Here is a 25650-nt window from a genome sequence, read left to right on the forward strand (position 1 = left end):
GAAACCATTGTTATTGAACCAAGGGTCTTAAAAGCGCCAATACTCGAGCCTTTAAATTTGCTCTAAAAGGACAACAACATTGGTTTTGATTCTAGCCTTCATCTGGAAACAAGAGCTTTGGGTCATTAGAAAGAAAACACCTTCACAAGTATTTTTTACAGTGTAGCTTGGGTGATTAGCTTCCTCTGTTTGTGGTCTTCATTGTTTGCGGGGCAAATTGTTTAAAACAAGTCGGGAAATAAAAAATAAAAATGCGGGCAGTATGCCCGCCGGAGGACAAAGTGTGTTTGTGAGAGTGTGTGTGTGTGTGTGTGTGTGTGTGTGTGTGAGGCCTTACCCTCAAGCTTGGGGCAGAAGATACCGCATAATTTGGCCTACCACCAACCTTTATTCGCTTGAGCTGTTTTGATGTATCAATCATGCCAGAGCCAAAGGAATCAGAATCTTCAATCTGCTGTCCATTTGATTCAAGACAACATCCATTGCTTTGATCCCTACTTGATTTCCCGGCAGAAGAAAGGCTATCTGCATGTGAGGTCTCTCCCATAGAGCTTGGTAGGGGGGGGGGGGGGGGGGGGGGGATTAAAACACACTGCTTTACTGTTAATCATTTTGTTAAGATCTCTGAAAGATTATAACATTGTTAATGGAAAACTGGCTAGTTGATACGCACCAAAAATCTTGAGTAGATAATTGATAATTTAAAAGATTTTGTGTAATTTCGAATACGCATTAAATCTAAGATGGACACGTGATAATTTTCATTAATAAATGCAAACTAGGATTAAATGAGGAGCAAATATGAATAAAATATGTAGATATCAAAGAGTTAGTTTTCTCTTAATTTGAGCTTTATTCAGCTTTTCAAGATATATATGAGTCACTTTAACTCACAAGTATATTAATAATATAGTATGATTAAGGGTGTGTTTGGAATTGAAGTTTGACAGCTGTAGATTAAAAGTTACAGCACTAAAGTGTTTGGTAAACACTAGCTGCTGTAGGTTGGAAGTTATGTTGATATGATTTTTCACTTGTATAATAGAAAATCTATTATATCTTTAATAATTTTATCAAAATTATTATTTAAAAATTACATTTACTATATATTACTAACTTTTGTTTTATAATTACAATTTTTTTTCACATCAGATGTAATTTAAAAGTTACAGCATCTCAGTATCAAATACACCCTAAAATTGAGTGATGCGATTTTTACATGACATTGCACACGAGATTGAACATGATTAGAAAGAAAACAAACAAGTCCTGCAAAAAGACTCATTCACATTATTAATTTTATCTTTTTGTACAAGAGTCCTCACTTTATTCGTTATATGCCTTTTTTAAATTATTTTCTTTGTTATGCAAAGATTTTGAACATCACGTGTAAGACTTGTATTAATAGAGATTAATAACAGCACTTGCATTAGTTTTGTGTGAGGTTGAATTCCTTTGCCGTAGTCGCAAATTTATAAATTTTGTGTGCAAATTTAATTTTTCCATTAGAAATTGAATTGCTTCCATGTATATTTTTATATGATCACCTTCCTATATTCCTACATCGAGAGAAGTCTTATTTCTAATTTGATGGGGTGTGTCTAATTTAAGGGCTTTTAAAACCATATTGTTATACACATCCACACACACGTAAAGTCTCGTAGTTGAAATTACTTGGCTAACTAAAAGGAAGTACATGAATGAGAAATTAATATTGATAAACTTGTGGGTCCTATAATGTCAATATAGTGTGCCTCTAGCTGGCTGGGCGGCTGGATCAAATCGAAACACACCACAAGACATGGCCAGTAATATCTGACAAAGGCACATTGTAAATTGAAGAGCCCCGCCTTCAATTTAAACCTAACAAATACCTCGAGTATATTCGTCATTTAATACACAAAATAGAGTAATACACAAAATGGTAATAACAATTAACATGAAATTAAATAAAGCATGCTTCCTTCTAGGCAATGAGGCACCCGTATGTCGGTCCCCCGTCTCCATATCACACAGTATCCTCATCAAGATCTTGTCAGGTATGACTTTAGTTTTCATCTATAAGTGTTAGCTAAAAGTTTTAGGACTAAAATTTCTATTTTATATGTTTAAGAAAATGATTGTTATTGCTTTGGACCTGATTCTCTCATGATTTCATGAGCTTTTATCTAGGTAATTACAGTTCTTTGGCGACTGGATAATAACTAGTGACATCATGTGTTAAAAGGGTAAGAAATAGATTTTAATTATGCACGGATAAAAGTACAATTAATTGACCTTAAAAAATTAGGCAAATTCAGATAAAGAGGAATATGCTTTAAGCCCCCTCTCACTTTTGCTCACAAAATTCAAAAAACACGAATTCTTCAATAACCCTATATCAACTTGACGTAAAAACCTTGATTTTTGTTTTTACCATTGTTGGAATATATATATATATATATATATATTTTTTTTTTTTTTTTTTGACAACGAGATATCCCGGGGAGGGCCCCAACTGTGGGAGGCATCTTTAAGCCCGTACCAAAACCCAGACTAGAAGTCCCCGCTCAAACCGAGAGGCACAGGTTCTCCCAACAAAGGCGACTTCCCTGTGACTCGAATTGGGGAGCAAACCCAGTCAAGCCACTTAAGGGGACTCCATTACCAGTGGAGCCAACACTTTGTTGGTACCATTGCTGGAATATAATTACTAAGAATTAGTTTAAATATAAGTGAATAAATAAGTAGTAAAAAAGTCAGCTATGAAGTGAAAAATGTGTATTTACTTAATTCTAAAATTAAAGTAAGGGAGATTAATTGATTATTCCACATGTAACTTTTGCTATTACTTGGGTCTTTTGTAAACATTAATGTAACGTTTTAATACACAAACTAGCTAGTTTTATTTTATGCACGTGTTAGATTTTTATTTAATTTATGTTTGTGTATTAAATGGTCACATTTATCAAGTGTACTTGATTTTATTAAAATTTTAACGCCACAAAGAAACGAGATATCCAATGTGTGGTAAAAAAATTTCTGTGAGATGCTAATTAAGTGCTATTCTATGCTGATGCAATTACAAATAATTCTTACATAAATTTATAAGTAAGGTTACAAAGGAAGTTCATGCATTTACTATGCACTTTCACTGTAAGTAATTAAAAATCAATTTTTTCTTCATACTCTCTCTTATATATATATATATATCTCACTTCTATGCACTGGTCCCATTCTCTCTCTCTCCATATCGGGTAACGTCTCTCTAATTTTCCTTCAGTTTTGATTGATATAGTAACTTCCCAATCCCTTATCTTGGAATTTTGTGATTCCTTAGCCTGCCTCTCCCTTGTTCTCCGTGACTAACGGCAGCAAGACTCAAAAACACTTTCCATTTCATAAGAGCCCCATCAAAAAGAGCTAGTTGATGGTGATAGTTTAGTCCCTTTCATATCCCTCTCTTATTTACTCCTTTTGGTGGTATCCATTTCTTAATCTCGACAATCCCTTTTATTTTCTCTCTTTTTCTACTTAAACCTGAGGATTTTCCGGGAAAAAAGCCAGAAAAAGGAAAAACACAAACACACACAAGGATTTGTTTGTTTTGACAAGAAAGATTCATGGGTGGTGTTGGCGACGATACTTTGTCCGAATATTTTTTTGACGAAGGGGAAACCAACCTGGCTGAAGATGATTTATTTGCTATTTTTGAGAGCTTAGACAGTGTGACACCGTTGGATGAAGCAGCTACAGCTGTTAGTGAAGCTAGGTTGGTGTCTCAGAAGTCAACTTCTTCAAGTATTTTGCAAGAATCTGATGAGACTGATCAGCTTACTGAAACTTTACCCAAAAACAAGAGACAAAAGACAGCAGCTACATCGGCTGTTAACTCTTCTGATGAAGCTAATAACACTGATGGGCAACAAAGGATGTCTCATATAACTGTGGAGCGAAACCGGAGAAAGCAGATGAATGAGAACTTGTCTGTTTTGCGCTCACTCATGCCTTGTTTCTATGTCAAAAGAGTAAGCACATAATCTAGAAAGTAAATAGTTCTCGATAGTGTTTTTGCTAGAATTTTATCTCAAAGCATCTATATTCAGCATTGTCGGGTGCAACACCTCCCAGTCTGTTTTCTTGTTGTGCCTCTAAGTTTTCGTTGTTGATATCCCATGTTCTATGGTATTGTACATGATATATTCTAAGTTAAGAACAAAAATGAAAACTTGAGGATCAGCAACGAAAACTTAAAAATTTAAAGTTTTTAAAGAAGGATAAGGTGGAGTGTTGCATCAAACAATGGTGTAATATAATTTTCTTTTCTTTTTTCTCATTGGAGTTTTATGTTTTGCATGGCGTAGGGAGATCAAGCATCAATAATTGGAGGAGTTGTGGATTACATCAATGAGTTGCAGCAAGTTCTACAATCACTTGAAGCCAAGAAGCAAAGAAAAGTTTACTGTGAAGTATTAAGCCCTAGGCTAGTTTCATCTCCAAGACCTTCACCACTTAGCCCTAGAAAGCCACCACTGAGCCCTAGGCTCAACCTACCTATTAGCCCAAGGACCCCACAACCAGGCAGCCCTTACAAGCCTAGATTGCAGCAACAAGGCTATCTCTCTCCAACAAAGGCTACTAATAATAATTCTGTTGAACCATCTCCTTGTTCTTCATCAACTTCTTCAATTGACAGCATTAATGAGCTGGTCGCGAACTCAAAGTCTGCGATAGCTGACGTAGAGGTCAAGTTTTCTGGACCAAACCTCCTCTTGAAGACCGTGTCTCCTCGGATTCCAGGGCAAGCCGTGAAAATTATATCTGCTCTTGAGGACCTTGCCTTTGAGATTCTCCATGTGAACATTAGCACCGTTGATGAAACCATGCATAATTCCTTCACCATCAAGGTAACCAAACTCTAGCTTGTTTAGCAATCCTGCGTAAATTGAATCTAGACTTGACTCAAAATGAACTCAGACATATCAATAAAAAGTTATTAATTAAAAAAAAGTTTTTTTTAAATTTTAAATTATAATATTGTGTCAATATTAAAGTAAGTCTAGCCACCTAGGTCTAGCAATTGGGTCATTTAGGCTGTACAATATAAGCAGACATATTGAGGTTTACAATTTTTTTGGTGGTGACCTATGAGCAATCCTTTTTTTTTTTTTTTTTTCTCTCATTGATGGGTCATTTCTATTGTGACCTATGAACTTTTCTGTTCTTTTGTTTTTATTGCCCCCAAGACCCTACTTCATCTTCTTTCTTTTATATTGTCTCTTCAATTTTTAGTGAAAAAGACATAACGTATATGTTTATAAGAGAGTGGCTAGTACATATACAATCTTGCTTAAAGTTAAATCTTTGGATTGTATCATCTCATAAGATATTTTCTTTTTCCTTTTGTTTATTCACACAATTTGCTACTTAGGCTATGTTTGGATGTTGGATAAAAGGTGAGATTAAACTAATTTGAAGGATAAAAATTAATTTAATTCATAGTCATGTTTGGCTGTTAGAACTAATAAATTAGTCTAAATTTTAGTCTAATATTCATAAATTATCAATCCCTATTTTCACATTAATTTAGATAGGATTAGATATCTTATAATCTAAATTTGTTACTAATATAAAAATTTTATTCAACAATTTAGTTTTAACCTTTTAAATTTAATTTTAAATCAAAATTTTAATTCAATAATTTATTTTAACTAGTATGTAATATATTAAACATAAAAAGTATTCAATTATTTAATTACCATAATATTGAAATTTAAATATTAAATTTAACAAATTGTAATATGATTTAAAAATAATTTATTATTTGAATAATTATTTCAGCTCCATTAAATTAAATTTAACGTAGTCCTGCCCAACACTGTACCAAAAAAAAAGATATTATTATATAATCCAATTTAATCAATCTAATCTAATCTAATTTAATCCTAAAAATTAATCCACTCCAATACAATCTTTCAAATGTACGCCTTTTACTGTAAAATAATGGACTATTAGGGTCATCCTCGTGTATCTATAAGGGATAATTTCACAAAACATAAGTTTATTCACAAGGCAGACTAGGCAGTAATACTCAAAGTGGGAAAATAGAAAATTCATTGTAAAAGTACCATCAATCATTAATAATTTGCAGCAGTAATTAATTTCACTCACAAGTAAAAAAAGGGCTTGCTGTGTACTGACTCTTAAAGTTTATTGCATGTCTCTTGAAAACTGCGATGCATCATGCATTGCTGATAACAATGGCATCTTGCATTTGCCCCTACTGTTTTCACTGAGTTGTAATTTATGTGGTATTTTGTTTTTATTGCGTTGAATAGTAATGATTGTGTTTTTGTTTCCATTAACAGATTGGAATTGAATGCCAACTTAGTGCCGAAGAACTGGCTCAACAGATTCAGCAAACATTCTGCTAAGCGATCTACTGATGATAGTTTCAGTAACAAGTTCCCAAACCCTAACAAAAACTTCTCTCTTATGTTTAATTTCCTCATCGTGCTAGATTAATTTTCTGAAATAAATGAAATGTGGTAGGGTTTCGCTTGATTTTACCAGCATTTCTATTGACAAATATCGTTGTAGAAGCAGTCATGACCAGTGTTAATTCATTAGCTATCGTAACCTTGTAGTTGAGCATTAATTCTCAAGGATTAGATTCATGCATATGTCATTTATATTAGATAATTCTATTTCCCAAGTTTAATTTACTACATTTTGCAAATGGTTTATGTTTTTCTGTTTTGGTCTTAAATTTGTGTTTGAGATTTTTGTTTCATGGACTGATCAAGTTGGTTTTTATCAAATGAAATGCCAATTTTTAAGATAGTAAGTAAGCTATTCATATTAAAGAGTTAAGAACAGTTCCTAATTTGTGCTCTTTATACTTTTTAAAGATTTATTTCACTAGTACTATTATATGATAGTGTATGATTAAGATTAATCTCGACACATAACTATCTACCAAATACTCATATTTTACTTGTAATAATCTCTTGAACATATTGGAACCTCACGAATTTTAACTGAGAAAGACCCGCTACAACCAACTCAATCACTTCCATCGAGCTAAAAGTTCAGTGTAATGCTAGGTTGTGTTATTTGCCAAAGATTTTGTTTGTATTTTTAATATATTTAACTAAAATATAAATATTATTACAGAGTCCTTTGGTGAAATATGGTGAAATATAGTTTAAGAGCATGGTGAAAAGCAGAAAGTGTTAGAAGTGTTTATTAATATCTACCTCTAATTGAGTGCTGACTTGAGCTTTGTGTTGAACTTCTCATAATTATGAGATTAGTGATTATTGAATAAAAATAATATATAATTAAACTTATAAAAACTGTTATAATATAAATGTAGACATGAGAAAAGATTGTGAAACTTTAGTACAACTCAACCACACAGATTAGATCCAAATTCCTCGTAATAAATTAAGATCTATAGGAACCAAGTGTATGCTAAAACAAGACTATATATCTCTAATTGTTGTGTCAACAAATCGCCTGCAATATATCTTGCCATCCAACAAGTGAGAAAACTAACACATTAATATCAAACTGAATCGACCAGTGTCCCGAAGCCATTAGATAGAATGATATGGATGATACCAGCGTAGATGTTGAATAAATTAATACAAGTGATTAAATTACTAACCATTTCCCTTTCATACATTAAGACCTGCAATCATTTCTGTAGCTGTAGCCTGCGGGGTGACATTTGACATGTGTGTGTATATAATAATAATAATATTATTAATAATGCATTGAGGGTATCTTCATTTTAATAAAGTGAGAATGTCACTGATAAATAAATAAATACAATCTCTAATGTTATGAAATCTGTATTTTTTTTGTATATTAGTGTGCATCCTTACTTTAACAAAGTGAGGATGCCACTAACAAATAAAAAAATACAGATTTCAATACAGTAACAGAGGGAAAAAAAAATAATTTTTAATGTATTAAAATCTGTGTTTTCATATTTTAGTGATATTTTCACTTTGATACAGTGAGGACGCCTTCACTTAAAAAAAACTATATATGTGTGCGTGTAACTTGATAGAGAGTGGAGGTGATTGTACATCAGCTGGTTCTATAACATTTGTTTTGACAATCATTAGCTAAAAGCTAACGTCTGTCATAAAGTTTAACACACATGCACGTTAGGAAAAACAGGGCAGAAAAGAAAGAAAGAAAGAAAGAAAAAAAAAGAACACAAGACCATATAGTTGCCAAAAAGAGCCATAATATTGAAGGAAGGACGAAAATCTTAAGTGGAAGAGATTGAAAACGCATCAAATATGGGTGATTGTATTGTGTATACAATGGTCCCCTCAGTCCGATAATCTTAGACAGAGATTCCCCCACCCCACAGACACTGTAGGCAAAGCATGCCAATACTTACTCGATTATTTTTTAATGAGGGCTGGACCAATGTAAATTTGTATTTATTTATTAGGGAAATAGATTCCAAGGCCGACAAAAGAGTGCATACAATTCATACTTTCAAGAAGCAGCATTGAAAGAGCTTGAATGAATGTTGAGCGAAAAAGCTCGAGCCGGCATTCAATATATGATTGGAGGTTTTAGTAACAACAGTATCAAAATATTTGCTGGGTTCACCAATAAAGTGTTGGCTCCACCGACAATGGAGTCCCCTTAAGTGGTTTGATTGGGTTTGTTCTTCAGTTCGAGTTGCATGAAAGTTGTCTTTGTTGGGAGAACTTGTGCCTCCCGATTCGAGCGGGGACTTTTAGTCTAAGTTGTGGTACGAGCTTAAAGGTGACTCTCACAGTTGGAGCCCTCCCCAAGATACTTAATGATTAAGATAAAAAAAAAAAAAAAATCTTTGCTGGGTTCAATATCTGTTGGGTATTAAAGTGTCAAATTGGGCTCCCTTCAGCCCATTATTTAGAGTAAAACCTAAATTATGCACGCATCAAATGAATATGAATATACTACTATCTTTCAATAATATCCCATCAAATGCCTCTTGAAACCCCTTTTATTCAACTACCCCATTAAAGTTATAAATATTTATAGAGTTTCTCATGAAGCCCTTTTGTCCCCCTCTCTCAATTGATCTCTCGTTTTACTCTCCCTATTTTAATTTCTTGGGCACTACCTTATGATGATAGAATAAACTGAGCCTTATGTGTGAATTGATGCTTTCGATTTACAGCTAAATAAAATAATAATAATAATTCCAAAAAAAAAAAATGAAGGTTCAATGAGCTGAAAAGACTTCAAACTAAGAATATGACGATTTGCAATATTATTTGTAGTCAATGAAAAGAGAAAAAAAATCTCAAAACCAGGTGTTTAAAATCAAATCATATATTAGTCATTACCAATTTGTCCGATTGTTGGGAGGCTTTATAGTGAGATTTCCACTGATCCTTGGACTGTAAAGGAAAGAGTTTTTAAGAGAACAAGTAAAGTAGGGTGCAAAGAGTTTCTAGTAATGTAATTTAAAGAAGGTCAAAATCATAAAATGTGTAAAAGGACTTTAAGAGGTATTTGCAGGAGAACTCAAAGTATAGAATTATTGAATTTTTAACATTATTAATTTAAAATTTTCAGGTACATGTTTCAAATTGGTGACCCGAGGATTCATTATGTAGATGTAGTAAACTATTATTTTATTGGGTGTTGATACGGGTATTAGTGTGGTTGTAATTATAACCATATTATGTATTTGTGGTAATAATGCACTACAAATTTCAGCTTTCTCTATCCTAAATTCCCTTTTTTGCACGCATAGATTTGTTAAGTTTTTGCTTCAAATGACATAACTTGCAATAGAAGTGTTGCCCGAACAAAATTTGAAAATATATCTTTTTTCTTGGCCAAGGAATTTTTTTTCTTTTTTTTTTTTTCAGGTAGAACTCAAACTAATGCTTTTTCCTCAGGATTCTAACTGGAGTAAATCTACTTGGAAATAACTCGACCGAGCTCCTGACAGTGACAGCCTTTAATGGACAAAGACCACTTTAAATAGGCAGCTAATGGCCTGTTGCCTGTTGAATCCATAATATGAGTAAACTTATTTCATATTGATTAGAGTACCTTATTGGCAACAATTACATGTTATCAGACCGTTGAAAACAATCGTAATAATAATTCCGAAGCTAAAATTTAAAACAATGAAAAATGTTACAGACGGGAATATGGGAGGAAATTTTCTCAATGAGGCTGAGAAAATTTCACTTGGCCTGTAAGCAAGCTATGCTCTTACTATATGCTAGTTCTAAGGATACTTCACTTTGAATTTTTTTCAGAGTGATGGAATGAGGAAAAGAATCCTAAATTATCAAATGTGAAATTTGGATCAAACTCAATATTACCAAAAGGAAAATCCAAATCGACAGTTGGTGGATTTGTAGCAGAAGTTGCAGCAGCAGCAGCAGCGCCTGAGATGATCTCATTGACCTCTGAGTCCTGAGAGGAGCTTTGAAAGTTTTGGTTCCCTTGAAAATTATTCATCCCGCTCGGAGGAGAAGTGGAGAAAGTATAATTATTGGCCTCGGAAGCTTGAGGAGATACAAACGAAGGTGAAAAATTTCCGGTGAAATTGGGATGTATTACCACTGAAGGCGAAGGGAAATGAAATGGAGGAATTGATGACTGTTGTTGGGGCTTAACGTCTAAGTCTTCTGTTACAATTTTAAGGCCTTTTCTGAGGTTCAAGAGTGCATCTTCTGGTTGTTGTTGCGGAGTAGTTTGGTAATAATTGTGTTGCTGGGGCTCTATGGCGGCAGTGTCTGGTTCTTTTGTTTCGGGTTGCGTTGGAGGAGGAAGTATTGCATTAGAGGCTTGAGCACAAGTGTGGTTTCCTCTGTAGGTTATTTCAAAAATTGTGGGATCTTCATCTGATCTTTGCACTTGTTTTGTGGCCAAGCAGCCTTGGCCATTTCGATAAGTGCACCTGTAGTAGCCTCTGTACATAAGAAAGAAAATTAAAGAAATTAAAGCCAGAGAGTTTTCATAATTTAAGGAAATTATACAACAACATTGTTTCGAAGATATAAAATTATTATCTATTCTTTTATACTTACTACTCATCTTATGGTGACCTATATTATTATACTATCATTCTAAAAATTGTACCCAATCGACCAACACTTGTTGTTTGCATTTACATGTTGGTTTTTAGATGCTATTTTACTATCTTTGAACATTTTGCAGCGTTATAAATATATGTGGTGTGTGCAACATGTCAAACTCAGTCATTAATGTATAATATATTCTTTTTGACATCCAATGATATCAATCATTAATGTAGAAAGGTTATCACTCTCAGGTGGTTATTGTAATTGTAGCTGCTCATGTTATGAAGCTATGAAACTGCTCTAGAAGAAAGTATATAATTAAGTTTTTTGAAAAAAAGAAGAAGGCTAATTAGTGACAATTACCTAGGGTATTTGGCTCCAAGAATGTCTTTCTGGCCATATTTTCTCCAGCTACATCCATCATCAAGCGGCCCCTCCAATCCAGCCCCTGGATTAACTCTCACTTTGTGTGTCCATCTTGGAAACGTCTTTCTGCTGCATCGAAATTAACTTCAAAGTAAAACGAAATTGCTCACTGGATCATTTTCTGTACATACATAAATTTATAACCGATATATACCTTTTCTTGGAGACATCTTCCTGAGGGTCTTTGACATCACGGTCAGAGTCCTCACTCAGGGGACTCCCGGTTAAAGAAGTCGGGGATTCGGTTACAGGCCCCACCGGCGGCTGGGGCTCTTGAGTTGATGATGAGGAGCCGCAGAAGTTGAGCATGGAAAGCGCTTTTTCGTATGAAGAAATTATCTTCTGAACTAACATTATTCCTCGTGTTTGATCATGCGAGGAAGAAGAAGTCCGCAAGTTGAGCTGAATTTGCAGCTGCTTGGCAGACTCCCTCCCTTGTAGTAGCACGTTTATCAAGCTGTTTTTCTCCCATTCTCCCATATTCCTATCCATTTTGAATACTATAATTGAGCAATTTATAGCGAAAGCTAAAAACTAATAAGAAGTTGCTTCTTGTGTATTAGTTTCTAGGGAGCTTAATTTGCATATGGGGTTCACTGAGACGAACGAACAAATTAAGAAAGTGGATTGAAGGTGAAAATTAACGAAGCTATGAAGGAGAAGGGACAGAAATGGTGCATGGGATTCAAGGGGGGTGCATGGGTTCTTTTTGAATGGAGAAACCGATGGAAATGAGAAGTTTGACTGAGCAAAAAGTGAGTGGAATTTTTTTCCCCCTGTTCTTCATAAGACTGGTCTTTGGTCATAGGAATATAATATGGTTCAAAACAATAGTGAATTGATGAAATTATTCTACTACTGCTGACCAATTCTTCCTTCCCATAATTAAATAATATCTATATATCTATTGTGAATTCTTCCTTCCCATAATTAAATAATATCTATATATCTATTGTGAACTCTTCCTTCCCATAATTAAATAAAATCTATATATCTATTGTGAACACACTCCCCTTATTACTATTTTAATATTGGTTTGTGATGATCTAGAGATTCTGTCAATTTCTACCCTATGGAACTACAATAGTAAGATGATAGACTATCAACATACAAAGAATTAGATTTGATAACATGATGATGAATTTTTTTTAAATGTTTATTTTAATTTTCCACTAGAACTGTCAGCATCTTTCTTCTTCTTCTTCTTCTTCTTCTTCTTTTAATTATTTTTACTTATTTTTTCTTTTTTAAGTGAACCTCCAAGGGAGGGAGATTCACCGAGGGGAAAAAAAAATTCCCCTTAAAATGAGTTTAGTTGCTCCTTAAGATTTGTATAAAATCCAGAGACAATCCATAAAAGACTATGGAAAAAATAAATCATATTTGTACAAGAAAATTAAATGTCCCATCGGAAGAATAAACTCAAATATTTCATTTTTTAAAAGAAAAAGAAATAAATAAATTTTTACACATTTAGTTCACTCAAAATTCGAATTCAAATAACTAATCAAATAAAATTATGGAAGAACCACTCAGCTGTATCCTACAAAAAGTATAGACTCAAATTTTTTTTCTTCAATATCATTGCCAAGATGATTCCTCATCCTAAAGTGGGGGAGGGGGAAAAAATAAAAAATTCAAGTCAAAACATGATGTTTGGTAAGCAAATGACCAAGAATCTTCAAACTTAGTGCCGTGTGTCTTCTAGATATAACATAAAAAAAAAAAAAAAAAAGTGAATGACGTTTAATGTGACACTTCTTTTTGAACCTTTGCCTACGTTGCTTAACCATGGACGGACTCGATCAAAATTCAGGAGGGTTTCTATTTCTTTTTTTCTTTTTTTTGGTTCTTTTTAAATACAGCTCAAATCCCTTCTAAAAAAAAAATTAAAAGAATTTGGTCACATTTGAATTTATCAGCATGTTCATCTTTTAATGGGATCAGGCTACGGTGCAACTGCGGCACCGTGCCACAGTTGTATCTAACCGTTGGATGCAGTTAGATTAGTGGGGTTTACTGACATCCAACGACTAGATACAATTGTGGCACGGTGCCACAGTTGCACCTAAGGTTTTCCCCTTTTAATGATTAGAGTTATATTTTATTATTTGGGTGCAAATCTTTATAACCACATAATTAATTTTTTGAAAGATATTTATGTCTATTTCCTCAGATTTTTTTTTTTAACTTTTTAAAGTTTCAAAGTTATGTGAACAATAAAAAAATCAAGTTGTCCTAAATTGAATTAAAATTTTAAACCAAACCTCCCATTCGAACTGGCTGGGTCCACCACTGGGCATAGTACAGACTCTCACACACTCTTGTTAATCGGTTTATGCCAATTCATTTACTCAATAGCATTGATTACGTTTAGATAATCTTCTTATTTTGGTTTTGCTTTTTTTTTTTGATGGGTGGACCAGGATTTTTATGTATTCGGGCTAAATTACAATATAAATTTATTGTAAATATTTGTATGAATATTCAGATATATAAAAGAATAAACATATAAGTATCGCAACATTAAGAACCTCTCTTGAAATAAAATACATATATTTAATATAAAAAACCGCTAATTTCAATTAAAATGATAAACTATTCATTTAATATTACATTTAAAAGTCTCAATGCAAGAGTAACTTAACTATAAAATAATATTTCGGTTATTTCTGAAAAAAATTTGAGTTAGGATCATACTTGAGAGAAAATAATTTCTACTTAAAAAACAGACAGACACACAAACTCAGGTCACCTCAAAACCTTTTGTTCAATCTCCAATTACAGTCTCTAGGCAACTTGAAGAACCAAAACAGTATGATTTAATCAACTTTTTTTTGCGGCTAATGCCCTGGCCAAAGCCATCATGTAAGTCCGCCACCACTAAGCTGAAGAGACATAAAGGCATCCTCCACTTTCTTTTTACTCCTAAAAATTATTTGTTAATTAATTTACTGAGTCTGTTCGTGAAAATTAGACAATTTTGAGTCACTTACACACATTAACTTTGTTCATGTACATCTGCACAAGTTCTGCTAATGTTCATGCACGTAATTATATAAATATGATAAAAGAATTCGATGGACATTCATGAATCATGCAAGTAACTAAGCCTACTAACATGCATGCGTGAATCATACGCCTCACATAATAAATGATAAATGAGGAAAAAAATCTTCAGTCGTTTTCTTTGCCTGAATTGATCTTAGCAGGCGGTAGCAACTATTCCATATTAAGAATTTTAAGGACAGACCAATGGGTCATTGGTCCAGTGGGAGAGCCCTTGCACTTAGAATAATAAGTGCAAGGGTTCGAGCCTCCATAAAAGTATTTATGAGTCTTATTTACAATCCTTCCTCAATTATCACATAATTGACTGGAGCCAGTCTATTCCTCACGAAATGTGAGTAGAGTGGACAGCCCTCAAATATTTGAGAGGGTTTGAAGAATTTGGACAGCGTTTCAGAGGAGTACATACCACGATGAAGGTCCCAATTGTAGAATCTGTGTGTAAATATTAATTGTAATACCTACAGTCCTGTATAAACAGTATTAAAAAAAAAAGAATTTTAAGGACAGAAAAAAAAATAAAAGGTGACATTTAATTCTAAAACAATACACTAATGAGCTTTTGGTCAAATGGGAGAAGTCTTGCACTTACAATATTGAGTGTAAGGGTTCGAGCCTCCATAAGAGTATTATAGAGGTTAGTTTCGATTTTTCCTTAATTATCAACTAATTGAGTAGAGACAGTGTCTCCCTTACGAAATGTGAGTGGAGTAGGCACCCCTCGAATATTAGAGAGAGTTTAAAATATTTAGGCAAGTGTTTTAGTGGATTAATGTATAGCGGTGGTCTCAGTTGATTAGTACGATTATAAATATTATAATTGTAATGTCTGATGTAATATCAATAATAATATGTGTATAACAGAATTTAAAAAAAAAAAATTCTAAAACAATACAACGATGATGATGTTGCGGGTTAATTACAAGCAAAATTCAACATATACATATATAATTGGACCGATTCAAAATTCGATGATTGAGAGAGGGCATGTCATTTTCTTGGAAGAAACATATTGTGCAGAAAGTAAACCGAATCAGAAGCAAATGTTGTTAGCCTTTTGGACTCGGTGATGGGTCGTTCAGATTTGAGAAGAAACATTGAAACAGAGAAAGTAATTAGACTTCGAAGAGGCGCCGCAATATGAATAGACTCCTACACATTAATCTGTTTTTCACGATAAGCTTTGCTTCTAGACCGTGAATTGGGTCTTCACACGCGTCGGAAAAATTACACGTAATCTGATTTTCTTTTTCTCTTGGAAGCCTTTTTTTTGAAATGTTGAATCAATGAATCTTCCTCTTAACTTATACGGGTCAACGACTCAATGTGTCCCTTGTCTATGATTTATTTTAATACATACTAACTATGGGAAATTTACGGCTACGGCTTTTATTTGTAGTGAATTAAAAAGGATGTAGCCAATTTACCATTTTTCTTATTTTAGTCTTCTAATAATATATGGGTAAAATGTAAAAAGTATTTTTATATCTTTACCGAATAACCACCAAAAGTGATATTAAAGATCTCAATATCGGAGTTCAAATTATTGTATCGCTTACCTACAGGATAATAAAATAGTAATTTTACATGTTATGAAATTTATTATTAAATAGATAAGTTACATATAGTGGTCGGACTTAAATGTTACGATTATTAATTTTTTTTAATCACTAATAATATATTGTATTTTACTGAAGAAAAAATTCAAATAATTGTATAATCTTGGTCCTTTAAGAATAATTTGTATAAAATACCCCTTTATGAGGTTTAAGGTTATTTTGTGACATATAAGGTTATGTCATCACTCATCATCATCCAACAGTGCATCAGGAATATTATCCGAACATCTTTTAGTGGGCAAGCACTGTCGATAGAGTGAGGGAAGCACTCATGTGGGTTGGCCCAAATTATGTGGATTTAATAATTGAAATAGGCCCATTACAATCGATTCCGGCCCACTGAACAACTTCTGTTAATTTGTGACACCAAATTAATCTCAGCCACATTAAAAATTTATAAAATTAAATCGACTCGATAGTGATTGCCACGACGGCAATTAAATGTAAATGTTAGAATGAATTATTTTTTTCCTATATTAATTGATTATATTTGCAAATTAAAGTGACGAACAATTTTTTGACTCATTTTACTTCTTAATTCCAATTTTCAAATGGCTATAATCAAGCAACGTAAAAAATCGGAGACCACGACAAGAACCGGGTCCCCCAATACTTTCGTAATATTCTAAGATCCAATCAAGACCACACACGTGTAACGCAATCATCCATAAGATCCGTCGAAATATCTTCTCCTCCACTCTATAGCCCCCACGCAAGCCAATGTATCTGCTTTCACAAACTCGCCACGTCATCACCGGGCTTCAGTTTCATTCTCTTACGATCCTACTTGTACACTTCCACCACCGTCGATTTAACTCGCAACTTTTCCAGTCCGCTGATTTTTCACTACTAATTATTTGTGGACGTAATAATTTACGTATTCAAATTATTGTAATAAAGCTGAAGAACTTTAAACAATTTAAGATTCTCTGGAGATTAATTTTCTACTTGTATCTAGAAGTTCAGCTCCGCAGAATCAGCAGCTTGTTCATGGGTATGATAATCTTTGCTGCATTTTTCTTTTTTAATGCTTAAGTTGAAATTTGTTTTTGTGCGTGGAAGCTGAGGATTATTTAGAGTTAATGTGTAATCTTTGGCTTTGGCTTGTAATTAATTTGTGGTGGCCTGGCGCATATGTTATGTATGTATGTTCATTTGATGCATATGGGATATACAAAGGTGATGATGGGTAGCCTATGTGGTTGGTTTTCATCAAAATTGCATTTTAATGGTGACCAACCATCACCAATTGTTGGATCATATTAGCTAGACGATTAATGGAAGATGAGCTTGTAATAGTGTCCGTTTGAGTTTCGTGATGGTTATTGCGCCACGTTGATTAGTGGCCATGTGATATGATTGACATAGCCGGATTTTACAAGTAATTCGGGAGGAGGTTAGCCTGAGTCTGCCTCCAAGCTCGAATCTAAGCTTTGATTAGGATACCTCTAGGGAGTTATGCATATGGATAATTAAGGAATAACTTCGGAATTGCGTGTCTCCAACGATTGAAGACTCATTTGCTGATGTGCATCTCATTTACAAGTGCTACCATTATTAAGTAACTCTGCTTCCTAATTTTCTTAGCATTTGGAAGGAAATTTGAGTAATTTATACTATAATTAAAGGCTTTTGATTTTTGAATTCTATGATTGTTTGTGTGTGCCAGATTGCCAGTGTTGTAACAAGCGAAGAACTTGAACTGTTTGCTACTGAAAGCATTAAGCCTCTATCTCTGTGACTGCAGTATTCGTGGCATCAGCACTTTTGCATAGCACTTTTAACTTTTGCTCAGACAGCTTGGTATGGGAGTTGTCACCATCTCTAGTTCACCTGCTAGATCTCCAATTGGATTAAGCACGATTTCTCACCGATCTACGTCAAAAAGGCCTTTGATTGTGGCATTCAAAGCAGATAAATCCAATAACCAAGCTTTGTTCTCACCCCAGGAGCAGATCCCACTGCCGATAGAGACACCCAAACGACACCAGAAGAGACGAGAAAACAGTAGAAAACGTCTGGAAAGAGTGAAAGGTGTCTTCTCTGATGAGGCTTCTCCATGTACCCTGGATGTGGATTACAATGAAGCGGCTGCCAAACTTGAAAATATATACAAGCTTAGCCCTGCAGTTACGACCTCAGAAGTGAAATATGCTGATGGTGTTGTGAAAAGAGGCCGGCAGAGGAGAAAGAGGATTGGTGAAGTTGAGAAAAAATCAGATGATGTTAGCGGTAAACCAGTGGTTAGGAACCAGGTTAAGAGGCCTAAGCGATTGAGTCTTGATAAGAGAATTGAGCTGAGAAAGAATGAGGATGAGAAAGTGGTCACCAAGACTAGGAAAACGGACAGTAAAGATGAGCATGAGAAAATTGAGAAACTTGTAAGGGAGTATTCGTATTCAACGGATTTGGTCAGCCTGGATTGGAAGAAAATGAAGATACCTCCAGTTTTGTCGTCTACAGAGCATACCTGGTTGTTCAAGTTGATGCAACCTATGAAGGTGAGCCTCTTCTTTCTGAGTATTAACTTGATTCCATTTTTGTCCTTATTGTATCAAGCAGAGCTTATATTAGTAGAGATTTTACGCAAAAAATTTTAGTTGTTTGGTTTTCAATGAGATCTTTTATTAAAAAATTATAAAATTACCTCAGTAGGTAATTTTTTTAAAGTTACATTTTGAAAATAATAAAATAAGATTGTTAAATAAATAAAGGATATTTTAAATATTTTAACATTTAAAAGAAATTTTTCAACTTCTACACCCAGAAGCCCAAAATTTGAGTTTTTACTAGAAGAGGCAAAATAGTTTATTCAATCTTCAAAAGTGCTAAAAAAACAACCAAATAATAACAAAAATTTTGATAAGAGCTTATGAGATTAAATAGTAGTTATGACCATTAGATAAGTTATACCAAACAGGTTAGACTCAGTAGTCTTCTAATGCTAAATTTTATTTCTATTTTATTTTAGGTATTTGTGCAAGTAAAGGAACAATTGCAGAAAGATTTGGGGAGAGAACCAACTGATGTTGAATTAGCAGAGGCAACAAATATGAGTGCGGCTCAAGTGAAAAAATGCTTGGAAGTTGGCCGAGCTGCACGGAACAAGCTCATAAAGGTAAGAACTATTTTATCTTTCACTATTTTTCTGCAGACAGAAATGCTGCAAGTTTTGTTTAACGCTTAGGGTGCGTATTGTTGATTATTATGACATGTTGCATGCTTGTGAATTACAATGGATGCTGCTCAAATTTATCAAGTACAAGCTTTACCTTATTTCCAGCAAAGCCAGTCTATTCATATTACCTTATTTGCCTGAAGTTGATTACAATAATATCACTTATTGATTGTTCCAAGGCTATGGCACAAACATTTAAGTAGAAATATCAATAGATTATGCATTTTATTTGTTGCAGCACAATCTCCGGCTTGTTTTATTTGTCATCAAAAAATATTTTCAAGACTTTGCAAATGGCCCCAGATTTCAAGACCTTTGTCAGGCTGGAGTAAAAGGACTTATCACTGCAATTGATCGTTTTGAACCAAAAAGGAGATTCCGGCTATCAACATATGGACTTTTTTGGATTAGGCATGCTATTATACGTTCAATGACAGTATCAAGCTTTACTCGTGTTCCATTTGGCCTTGAATCAGTATGCATTCTTCCTACTTAATCATTTTTTTCATATTTTTATTCTTTTCTTTTTTACCTTTTCTTTTTTTCCCTGCAAAAAAAGAGCTTGGTAATACATGCATCCAGTTGAAATGATTTGTTATAACTTCTAGACTTCTATCATGCAGGTTAGAGGGGAAATCCAGAGAGCTAAACTTGAGTTGTTGTTTGAGCTTAAGAGGGTACCAACAGATGAAGAGATAATTCAAGGGGTAAATATCTCCCCTGAGAGGTACCGTGAAGTGATGAAGGCATCGAAACCCATCCTTTCTCTCCATTCAAGGCATGGGGTTACACAAGAAGAGTTCATCAATGGGATTACTGATGTCGATGGTGTTGAAAATGAAAACCAGAGACAACCCGCTCTTCTAAGGCTTGCGCTTGATGATGTGGTAAGCACTTGTTCTCTTCAACCTTGCATTTCTCCCACAATTCATTGCTTGTCAATCAAATCATATGACCATTACTGCACTTAATAACCACTTTGATGAGTTGATCTATCTTCCGTTTATGATTCACTATATATCTGTAACTTACAAACTTTCTGTGGTACTCCTTGCCAGCTTGATTCTCTGAAGCCTAAGGAGAGCTTGGTGATCAGACAAAGATTTGGACTGGACGGTAAAGGTGATAGGACACTGGGAGAAATTGCTGGGAACTTAAATATTTCAAGGGAAATGGTCCGTAAACATGAAGTTAAGGGTCTGATGAAACTCAAGCATCCAACTCGAGTTGATTATCTTCGCCAGCACATGGTATGAACTGTTCTATATATCCCATGTCTTTGATAATACAATTTTCACCCCCTCTCGTCTTCTAATATTGTGAGTAAGTGATGTATACTAATAATTTGTACAATACACATTTAGCTATGTGAACATAGAAATCCCATACCATATTCTGTATATTAAGAAATCAAGATCACAAATCACCATGTATACATAACGTCGTCCCTTATAAATCTGATAGCAGTTTATACTGTTATCCATATCCATCGTTCTTTCCGATGTGTTCCTATTTTGTAGTTGTGTTGCTGCCACATTTGCAAAATATGGTGACATTTGCTCTTATTTTCTTCTGCATATGTTCTAAGAAATGGAAGCTGTTATTTTGCTTTGGAAATTATGTTGAATAGAAGGACTTGTACATTGGAGGCCTTAAAAAGAATTAAAAGAGTAAAAGAAACTAAGAAAATTCACGCAGATGAAGCCATTAGAAATCGATTATGGCGAGATCTTAGATTTCTCTTTCTTCTTCAGCTTTCTTCTTTCAGCAAACACTTCATTGTTTTTCATTATCCAAAACCTCTCTATCTCTTCTGCTTTCCTTCCTGGAATCCTCCCAGCTATCAAATCCCACCTGTAAAGTCCATTTTGCTATTGTTAGGTTTTTCGTACTTAATCAGTAAAAGAAACAATGTGCCTGTTGCACCCTTAATGGAGGAATTGATGCAATAATCTTTGCGCAAAGAAAGCAAATTACACGAGCGTTCTTGAAGAATGTCTTAAAGACCGACGGCCACAAAAGAAATTAGTGGGTCATTATTCATAGTTACAAGGAAATCGTTTCACCTAAAAGCTTAAGATAATATGAAGTTTAAACAGGTCCTCCTATATTGAGTATTATTTAAGGTCAGGGATCATATAATTTGAGATAGGTTGATCAAGGTAAGTCAAGAAATTAAAATAATTAAAATAGAATTTACGCACAGGAAAAATCAAACACTAGATATTGACTTTAATATCATATTAGAAAATATTATTTGATTAAAAAATTTTAGCTGATAAAGTCGGTTTAATAATAGCATTTAAGAACTAGCCTTAGAGATAAAGATCAGGCAATGTTTCTGTCACAGTTTGGAGCAGATGGCAAAGCACTTACTGCTTGCAACTCTCTCGTGAAACTTTAACTAACGTTAGAAATTGCATGTTACTTATACAATAACTACAAAGCCATAAGCCAATCACAAACTGGGGCTGCTAATGACCCAGGGAAAATACCATGAAAGCAATAATAAATGATTTTGCATCATACACAGTACTGTTATAACAACAAGAAGCAGTAATTTCAAAGGCAAGAAAAGCATCGCTAAGTTTTTTTTTACCCTTCCCCCAAGAGCATGCATATTCATTATCATCGTTTACCTGAGATAAAGGAGTAGAATCCATACATAGTAAAAATATGATATCATTCGAAAGTATAATCCATGAAGTTGCTATCACTTGAGGGGTCCACCACCAAAAGGATAAGAATGAATGATTTTTTTTTCCTTTCTTTATTTGAAGGTAGAGAAACATATATATGGATTAATTATGTACATTAGTGGGGTCTATAAGATCAATTATTCAAACAAATTAAATCAAAGCATCGACTGCTTAAATCACCAGCTCCCACCTCCTCAGGTAATTACTATTGTTTTTAAAGTCTATCCATTAGGAGGTATGCTAATAGCCCACCTTTTAAAAAAAAATTGTATTTCCTTTTTTTTTTTTTTTCATGTTTCAATGATGAATGGGATACAGAAAGGAAAATAAAAAGACCAAGCTCAGGAAAGATCATGAGAAAGATTCTGTCATGCTAATGTAGAGAGATAAAATCATGTGATGCGATGAATGTGTATATTTGTATGTATAATGTTTCTAATATATGATTGCATAAAGTAGTATAGGCACCTGTCTCCAATGAGTCTATGCATTCTGTAGATGAGATCTTCTTCCGGCTCTGTCATGTCAATGAATTCCCATTCAGTACTATTAACCTCTGCCAAAGCAAATCACAGCAAATAAATGAAGATGCATGAACAACAAGCAGAAGGAAAATTAAAGAAAGAAAATAATCTCCCATGTGCTCTACGAGAACGAACATGGTAGCAACAAAAGCAGTCACCTTCGGATTCAAAGGGTGATGTTTTGGCTTGCTTGCGACGACGTTTGCTTGTACTTTCCATTGAAATGGGGAGAAAAAGATTGAGGAAAGGAAAGGAAAGGAAAAGAAGAGAAAGAGAGTAGTACAGTACTGTCTGAGATGATAGATATAGTCAGAGTCGTTTGATGATACGAATGCCACAAATTAATTTGTTTAAATTTGTGTGCTGAAATGTTTGTTGACTCGTAGGCTTTGTAGAGACTTGTAGTTGACAAGCTATTTGATGATAGAGAGGATAAACGGATAAAGCAACCGGCAAAACCTGTGGAAGAAAGGGTATTTTGGGAAGTTTATCGTAATTTTTGTCGTAATATGGTGAAGTTGAACTTCTTTTACTTCATCATCGGACTGCTCTATCTTGGTCTTACAAGCCCAAGTAAGAATTAAATATAATGAGCGCCACCGTCCGCACTTGAGAATTCTAATAATAGCTGACAAGGTTCGAGGAGACGTCCTCATTCCGAGTACTAACATACTTAATTATTGCTTGTTCTCTTTTTAGTTGTACAGAAGCTGAGCTTGATTCGCTCAAATTAGACATTCTCTCCTTTATATCTTTCATGTGCAGGACTATTCTGCAAATTCTAGAGACAGAATCCATTGACTCTCCATATATAGTGATTTTACCAGAAAGGGTCAGCATATTAGATCATGGCCTTTTAATTGCAGACAGGGGTTAACATGAGTCAGGACCTTTGTTTTCAAATCTCACCCGAGGAAAACCAAAGCATGGATATAATTTTTTTTTATTTTTTTTCTGTGATATGATAGCAGCATGTGAAGATCAATTAATAAATAGGTTAATTATTGAAGGCTAATCAATATATTATATTGAATGTCTGCAGGGATTCTATGATAATATATATACATGTAATCAAACAAACAGTAAGGTTAATCATTGTGATTCATGCGCTCATAAATAGCAATTGCTTTAATTATATACAGGTTATTAAAGGGTGCATGTATTTATGGGAAGGGAAACAAACAATAAAGGTCTCATCATAGCTATATATCTTCAACTAAACACCCAACTAACGTTCTTGTGTTGAATTACCCTCTAAACATTTAGTTTATATACACCGTGCCCATGTGTAAAGACAGAATTAGTCCACTTGGTTTCAATGAGATGAAGCTTTTTTTTTCCCTGGCGAAAAAACCATTAGACTTATTCGGTAAGGTGGTTCAAAACCACAGCTACTGTCCAGAAAAAATTATAACTACGATAAAAATTAATAATATTTAATAAATATAAATTTTAAATAAAAATTTGATGGTATTTAGTAAATATAATTTTAATAGCAAAGATATTATAATTATTTTATCATACAAGTGTAGGATAATATCAACTTACCTTCTAAAGCATTACACTAATGGTGCGTTTACTTAATGAGAATGTGAATGGGCTGTGAATGAGAATGAGAAATGAGAATGAGATTTCAATGTTTACTTGGCAAAAATAAATGAGAATGAAAATGTGCTGGAATGTCATTGGTGTGTTTACTTGAAAAAATAAATGGGAATAAGGAATGGGAATAAGAATCAATGTACCAAAATACCCATAGTATTAATAATTAATAAAAATAATTAATTTATCATTATTAACAATATTATCATTATTGTTGTTGTTGTTGTTGTTATTATTTTTATTAATATTATCATTATTAACATTTATTATTATTATTATTAAATTTCATTAACTTTATTATTTTAGTTATTATTAATTGTTGTTATTATTATTTTTATTAATATTTTCATTATTAACATTTATTTATTTATTTATTTATTATTAACTTTATTATTTTAGTTATTATTAATTACTGTTAATATTATTTTTATTAATATGATCATTATTAACATTTATTATTATTATTAAATTTTATTAACTTTATTATTTTAGTTACTATTAATTATTGTTATTATTATTATAGTTATTATTAATTACTATTAATATTATTTTTATTAATATTATCATTATTAACATTTATTATTATTATTATTTTAATTAATATCATTTTTATAATAATATTTATACATGTATGGAGATAATGAAAATTACATTATTATTATTATTATTAAATTTTATTAACTTTATTATTTTAGTTATTATTAATTATTGTTATTATTATTTTTATTAATAATATAATAATAATAATAACAACAACAACAATAATGATAATATTGTTAATAATGATAAATTAATTATTATTTTTATCATTATTTTTATTGTTAATAATGATAATATTAATAAAAATAAAAATAAAAATAATTAATAATAACTAAAATAATAAAGTTAATAAAATTTAATAATAATAATAATTATTATTATTATTAATGACATTTAAAATAATAAAATTATTTGTGATTTGAAGAAGGTAATTTATGAAATATGAAAAAATTAGAAGGATATAAAAGGAAATTTATGTTTCATTCACATTCCCAACCCCCCCTTGGGAATGAGATTCCCATTCTTTATTCCCAAATTGTGTGGGACCCACACAATTTATTCTCATTCCCAAATTCAATTTTGTCAAGTAAACATAGCTTTGATTCACATTACTCCATTCACATTCCTTATTTCAAGAAGTAAATACACCACAAGTGTATATCGAATACTTAAAAATTATAGATTTTAAGACATAACTGTCCAACAATAATACCAAATAGGTCATTGGATTGGAAAGTATCTAGCATCTATTTGGTAGTGTGATTGGACAGTTGCAGCTATAGCACTAAAGTGTTTGTTAAGCATTTATTGCTCTGCATTGGAAGGTATATTGATCACACACTTGTGCAATAAAAAAAATTAAAATATATTTATTATTTTTGTCAAAATTATTATTTAAAAGTCATTTTTATTACAAATTATTAATTTTTATTTCATAATTATAAT

At 33.0% G+C, this 25650-nt stretch overlaps 4 protein-coding genes across 7 annotated transcripts; 2 read left to right on the forward strand and 2 right to left on the reverse strand.

Annotated features, from left to right (window-relative positions):
• The first annotated feature begins 3564 nt into the window (after nt 1–3564).
• On the forward strand, nt 3565–6589 carry LOC18031940 (transcription factor SPEECHLESS). Its single transcript, XM_006422056.2, has 3 exons — nt 3565–4007; nt 4344–4886; nt 6348–6589. The coding sequence occupies exons 1-3, from the start codon at nt 3603–3605 to the stop codon at nt 6411–6413; spliced, it is 1014 nt and encodes a 337-aa protein (XP_006422119.1). The 5' UTR covers nt 3565–3602; the 3' UTR covers nt 6414–6589.
• A 3513-nt stretch (nt 6590–10102) lies between these two features.
• On the reverse strand, nt 10103–12209 carry LOC18033513 (probable WRKY transcription factor 41). 2 transcript variants are annotated; one of them, XM_006422057.2, is made up of 3 exons: nt 11629–12209; nt 11412–11540; nt 10103–10936 (listed from the first exon to the last, which is right to left on the reverse strand). In XM_006422057.2, exons 1-3 carry the CDS (start codon nt 11964–11966, stop codon nt 10258–10260), a joined length of 1146 nt encoding a protein of 381 aa, XP_006422120.1. In that variant the 5' UTR covers nt 11967–12209; the 3' UTR covers nt 10103–10257. The 2 variants fall into 2 exon arrangements, with proteins under 2 accessions (XP_006422120.1, XP_024040004.1); XM_024184236.1 differs by having other exon boundaries at nt 11412–11543.
• A 4684-nt stretch (nt 12210–16893) lies between these two features.
• Nucleotides 16894–20835, forward strand: LOC18033201 (RNA polymerase sigma factor sigE, chloroplastic/mitochondrial). 3 transcript variants are annotated; one of them, XM_006422058.2, is made up of 6 exons: nt 16894–17156; nt 17832–18663; nt 19134–19280; nt 19579–19815; nt 19964–20227; nt 20399–20835. In XM_006422058.2, the coding sequence occupies exons 2-6, from the start codon at nt 17968–17970 to the stop codon at nt 20594–20596; spliced, it is 1542 nt and encodes a 513-aa protein (XP_006422121.1). In that variant the 5' UTR covers nt 16894–17156; nt 17832–17967; the 3' UTR covers nt 20597–20835. The 3 variants fall into 3 exon arrangements, with proteins under 3 accessions (XP_006422121.1, XP_006422122.1, XP_024036418.1); XM_006422059.2 differs by having other exon boundaries at nt 17910–18663; XM_024180650.1 differs by lacking the exon at nt 16894–17156 and adding an exon at nt 17186–17723.
• On the reverse strand, nt 20706–23163 carry LOC18033546 (MYB-like transcription factor ETC3). Its single transcript, XM_006422060.2, has 3 exons — nt 22722–23163; nt 22508–22595; nt 20706–21194 (listed from the first exon to the last, which is right to left on the reverse strand). The coding sequence occupies exons 1-3, from the start codon at nt 22780–22782 to the stop codon at nt 21059–21061; spliced, it is 285 nt and encodes a 94-aa protein (XP_006422123.1). The 5' UTR covers nt 22783–23163; the 3' UTR covers nt 20706–21058.
• Nucleotides 23164–25650: the final 2487 nt, after the last annotated feature.

This window comes from Citrus clementina, unplaced genomic scaffold, assembly GCF_000493195.1.
Source record: "Citrus clementina cultivar Clemenules unplaced genomic scaffold, Citrus_clementina_v1.0 scaffold_9, whole genome shotgun sequence".
NCBI classification, from domain to species: Eukaryota; Viridiplantae; Streptophyta; class Magnoliopsida; order Sapindales; family Rutaceae; genus Citrus; species Citrus x clementina.